The sequence below is a fragment of the Piliocolobus tephrosceles genome, chromosome 20 (assembly GCF_002776525.5).
Source record: "Piliocolobus tephrosceles isolate RC106 chromosome 20, ASM277652v3, whole genome shotgun sequence".
Classification (NCBI taxonomy): domain Eukaryota; kingdom Metazoa; phylum Chordata; class Mammalia; order Primates; family Cercopithecidae; genus Piliocolobus; species Piliocolobus tephrosceles.
In genome coordinates, this window is record NC_045453.1 from 31,777,389 (window position 1) to 31,782,662 (window position 5,274).

General features: G+C 44.7%; 1 protein-coding gene across 1 annotated transcript in view; it reads left to right on the top strand.

Annotated features, from left to right (window-relative positions):
* The window catches only part of TUBB1 (tubulin beta 1 class VI), a 7,232-nt gene extending 2,561 nt beyond the window's left edge, over positions 1-4,671 (top strand). The window contains exons 2-4 of the mRNA XM_023231963.2: positions 845-953; positions 1,487-1,597; positions 1,701-4,671. Coding sequence (XP_023087731.1) covers positions 845-953; positions 1,487-1,597; positions 1,701-2,779 — 1,299 coding nt within the window. The 3' untranslated portion in view covers positions 2,780-4,671. The remainder of the gene's footprint in view (positions 1-844; positions 954-1,486; positions 1,598-1,700) is intronic.
* Positions 4,672-5,274: the final 603 nt, after the last annotated feature.

Here is a 5,274-nt window from a genome sequence, read left to right on the forward strand (position 1 = left end):
AAAAAAAAAAAAAAAAAAAAAAAAAAAAAAAAAAAAAAAGGCCAGGAGTGGTGGCTCACGCCTGTAATCCCAGTACTTTGGAAGGCCAAGGTGGGCGGATCATGAGGTCAAGAGATAGAGACCATCCTGGCCAACATGGTGAAACCCCGTGTCTACTAAAAATACAAAAATTAGCTGGGCGAGGTGGCGCATGCCTGTAGTCCCAGCTACTCAGGAGGCTGAGGCAGGAGAATTGCTTGAACCCAGGAGGTGGAGGTTGCAGTGAGCCAGGGTCACGCCACTGTATTCCAGCCTGGTAACAGAGCAAGACTCTGTCTTAAAAAAAAAAAAAAAAAAAGTGCTAATTACTTAAAATCATGCACACAGGTCCAAGTTATGGGTTGCTTGGAAAAGTTCATGAAAATAAATCCCCAAAGTGAAATGAGATATTATTGTGAAATCAAGTAAGAATTCAGTTTATTTTCCTGTAATGGAATCTATACTTTACTAGCTTGGAGCATTATAAGGAGAAATTAGAGCTATATTGACATTAAAATCTAAACAACAGCTTTAATATATAGTGGCCTGAATTTAATAGGAGGAAAATCCGATTTAGTATTCTGTGTTTGACATTTTATTTAAGGAGTTCAGGTGGGGAGAAAATGCAGTCTTCATATTACTTCATATTGCTCAGTAGAGGCAAAAAGTGAATGATGCCATGGTTATTTATGAAAAGGTCCAAAAAGAATGTCTTGGGGAGGGTCAGGCAACCCCAGGGAAAACAGGCCTGGGGGTGCTAACTTTCTCTCTGGTTAACACAGCCTTTTTCTGGGTCCCTTTACTCTGACCTTCCTCCTGCTTTCAGTTCTGGGAGATGATTGGTGAGGAGCACGGGATCGACTTGGCTGGGAGTGACCGCGGGGCCTCTGCCTTGCAGCTGGAGAGAATCAGCGTGTACTACAATGAAGCCTACGGTAGGACTGGCAGGGCTCTGGGAGCCGTGGTCCCGCAACTGGGAACATAAGCAGAGGAAGGGCAGAGGCTCAGGAGATGGAAATGTCAAAGCAGTGATGTCTAGGTTCAGGGAGGCGACAGGCAGGGCAGCAGCAGGATCCCAGAGTGGTGAGTCCCCAACCCTTGGTCAAGAGGCAGGACTGGGGAAGGAGCTGCTGGATGGGGCACACACCTTAACACAAGCAGGTCAAGTACTCACTTCCCTTTGTGGCTTCACAAATGAAACCAGAATCATTTCCAATGCGAAGAAAGAGAATCTCTGTCACTGGCAATACCACGGAGCAGACGATGGAAATTGTTTCTTGGGTATTCTATAGATTTGTGGTATTGTTGTTGGGGTAAAAAATATGTTAGATACTCAAATCTCAACCTACCAAGGGCCCCTTTCTAGAATATCCATCAGTTTTTGGACCAGTATCACAACGTTCTATTTTGATAAAACATTAACTTTAGAAAAACAAGTAGGCTGACTCTTTCCTATTTTCCTACACAGGTAGGAAGTACGTGCCCCGAGCAGTCTTGGTGGACCTAGAACCTGGGACGATGGACAGCATTCGATCTGGCAAATTAGGAGCCCTCTTTCAACCTGACAGTTTTGTTCATGGTAGGTTTTTCCAGAAGGTTCCACCAGGAGCAGGGGGGATGCCTTACTGGTGCCCTTCTCGTTTCACTTTTCTTCCCCTGCTGGTTACTCTTTTTGGTCACAGGTAATTCTGGAGCTGGCAACAACTGGGCCAAAGGCCATTACACGGAGGGAGCCGAGCTGATTGAGAACGTGCTGGAGGTAGTGAGGCACGAGAGTGAAAGCTGCGACTGCCTGCAGGGCTTCCAGATCGTCCACTCCCTGGGCGGGGGCACAGGCTCCGGGATGGGCACTCTGCTCATGAACAAGATGAGAGAGGAGTACCCGGACCGGATCATGAATTCCTTCAGTGTCATGCCTTCTCCCAAGGTGTCGGACACGGTGGTGGAGCCCTACAATGCAGTTCTGTCCATCCACCAGCTGATTGAGAATGCAGATGCCTGTTTCTGCATTGACAATGAGGCCCTCTATGACATTTGCTTCCGTACCCTGAAGCTGACGACACCCACCTACGGGGATCTCAACCACCTGGTGTCCTTGACCATGAGCGGCATAACCACCTCCCTCCGGTTCCCGGGTCAGCTCAACGCAGACCTGCGCAAGCTGGCAGTGAACATGGTCCCCTTCCCCCGCCTGCACTTCTTTATACCTGGCTTTGCCCCACTCACAGCCCAGGGCAGCCAGCAGTACCGAGCCCTCTCCGTGGCCGAGCTTACCCAGCAGATGTTTGACGCCCGCAATACCATGGCTGCCTGTGACCCCCGCCGTGGCCGCTACCTCACAGTGGCCTGCATATTCCGGGGCAAGATGTCCACCAAGGAAGTGGACCAGCAACTGCTCTCCGTGCAGACCAGAAACAGCAGCTGTTTTGTGGAGTGGATTCCCAACAACGTCAAGGTGGCCGTCTGCGACATCCCGCCCCGGGGGCTGAGCATGGCTGCCACCTTCATTGGCAACAACACGGCCATCCAAGAGATCTTTAACAGGGTCTCTGAGCATTTCTCAGCCATGTTCAAGAGGAAAGCTTTTGTGCACTGGTACACCAGTGAAGGGATGGACATAAGCGAATTTGGGGAAGCGGAAAGTAACATCCGTGATTTGGTATCCGAGTACCAACAATTTCAAGATGCCAAAGCCGTTCTAGAGGAAGATCAAGAGGTCATGGAGGAGGCAGAAATGGAGCCAGAAGATAAGGGACATTAACAGTGAGAGAAGCTGTGCCGTGGAGTTGCTTACAGAACAGTTTCTCATTAGATGAGTGTTTCTCCTGCAGCACTCCAAAACCTATTCTGCACTGCAGCACAGTGAATGATACGCACTCATCATTAGCTTCGACACAGGGACTGCGGGAGACAGGTGGGGAATAGCTGACAGGCATTAGGGTCTTTGCTGACATTTACTAACCTTGAAGAGTTTGACATTCAATGCATACTTATTAACTTAAAAAAATAGCAAATTTATTGTAAAGTGCTCCCTTTGTTTCAAAGCGTTCGCTGAGTATTTTATTACGTGCCCTGTGCCAGGCATCCAGACTACACGTGTGGATTTGCAGGAAGCCACTGGAGTTGGTGTTAACATTTTTAAACTTTAGCAGCACTGATAAGCACCCTGGAATCCTCACTTGGTATCCGAGGGTTACTAAGACTCTTCCCTTAGGTTGTTTCCTTTGAGCAAACACTGCTTGCCATCCTGCCTTCCTGTGCCTGCCGGCCTCCAGAAGAGCCAGGTGCCTGACTAGTACATGGGGAGCTACAGAGCCAAGGTCAATGTGAGTCAACGTCCACTAGAAATATCCATGTTGTGTAGACCTGTGTGCACACATGCTAACTGGAAAAGATGAAAAAAGAAAAGCCACAGTCCTCTCCACAAAAACACCTGGTCCAAACATGAAAAACAAAAAGACAAGCAAAACTACAGAATTGCAGTCCTCTGATCTTTATTTCTGAAGAGCTAGCCTTTAACATATACGTTTACATAGTTTAAATTTCTTACTACTGTTAGATCCCAGTAATTCATTAATAATCATCCTTGGTTTTCCTTTTAAAGGCTCTTTTGAAATGCTCTTTTCACTTTCATTCAGCCATCACCCCCTAAAATGCTCTGCAGCCTCTCTGCTCTGAAAAACGGCACACCATCCGCTCGGCAACCATTCAAAGGCAGGAATTAAGCAGCAATGGCTGCAGTGTCCTTCTCAGTTACAGAGGACATCGTCTCATTAGGAAACTTTTACAGTTCAAATTAATTTGCAGAAGTTGCCATAAATGTTTGCATAATGACACAGCTTTAACCACTACATGATTTTAATCTGCTCACATTACAACAGGACCAAATACACAAGAGCGTAATCAAATCATCCGTAACTTCTTAATTACAGTTTACCTATTTCTGACATGCAGCACTGCCATCTCTTCCAGCACCATCAGGGTTTTAATGGCCCTCTAGAATTACCACTGAGATACACTATTTGATCCATGGATAACTGGCAATGGGAAAATGCTCCGACCCTCAATGCAGTAAATATTCACTTGCAGGCAACTGGGTTCTCATCTCTTGATTTGCTTTTGTAATCGGCAATAATAAAATAGCAGGTGGATGGATGACAGTTGCTCATTCTGAGAAACTTCACTCTTTTCACGTATGCATCATGAGGAAATACTAAATACATACCAAGAGAAAAATACCTTGCCATCGGATCATCAACAAGTCTTCTATTTACAAACTTCAAAAAACACAATGCAACAATCATGTTTTAAATGCTTTCTACTTGTGGTTCAAGAAGTACTAGATTTAGTAAGAAACTCCACCTATATACTTAGTTTGAAGTTAGTAACTTCCTGAGATGCTAAAGACTTACAGCCTGCGATTATAAAGGATTTACACATGCTTCCTCTGGTGCTTTACTTCTAAAATCTAAAAAGGCAATGAAATAGGTGTAAGGAGAGAGGGATTTAAACCTTTTAAAAAACTTTTGCTGACTTATATTACTGTAAAGATTTGTTTGCTCAATAGTAATCATTAAAGTACAAAATAATTCAATTTTAAATGGCAAAATTGCTTTATTTCAGACTAAATAAATTCCTTTTCTTGAAGCCTAACCACCCAGACTGAGTAGTTAAAAATATTTAGAAATGCATCTCACCATCCTACTCTTTCGTATGGTAGAAATAGATTTAAAAACACAAAACACAAACTAGAAACCTAAGAAATCTGTCCCTTTTGATTTTGAAGAGCTTATTCCTTTAGCAGTATGGTTGCTACGGCGACCTTGGTCTCTCAGAGACGGAGGTCTCTGAGCACAATCACCGAATTTTAGAGCTTATCCAATTCCTTCACTTTGCTCACAAGGACTACGTGAACTAAGAGATTAACTGACAACCTCAAACATCATCCAACTAGTTAGTGGGATAATCCTTAAGTTGGTCTGATTGGGGTCACCTCATCATTGGGCACAGTCATCCTGCCAGTGACCCAGCACTGCTGGAGAAAGGAAGTTTATTTCATTATACTACTGGTTCAGGATATTTACTAATCACAGAGAAAAGAGCCTCTAAGAATCTCTGCTGGACAGTAAGCTTGTCTTTTACTCAGTTACTTCACTCCTTTCCATATCACAAACCCTGTCCCTAAGTCTCACCTCTCTACCCATCCGCCTCCTTAACAATATACCATCTATCTACCAATAATCTACCAATCTACTA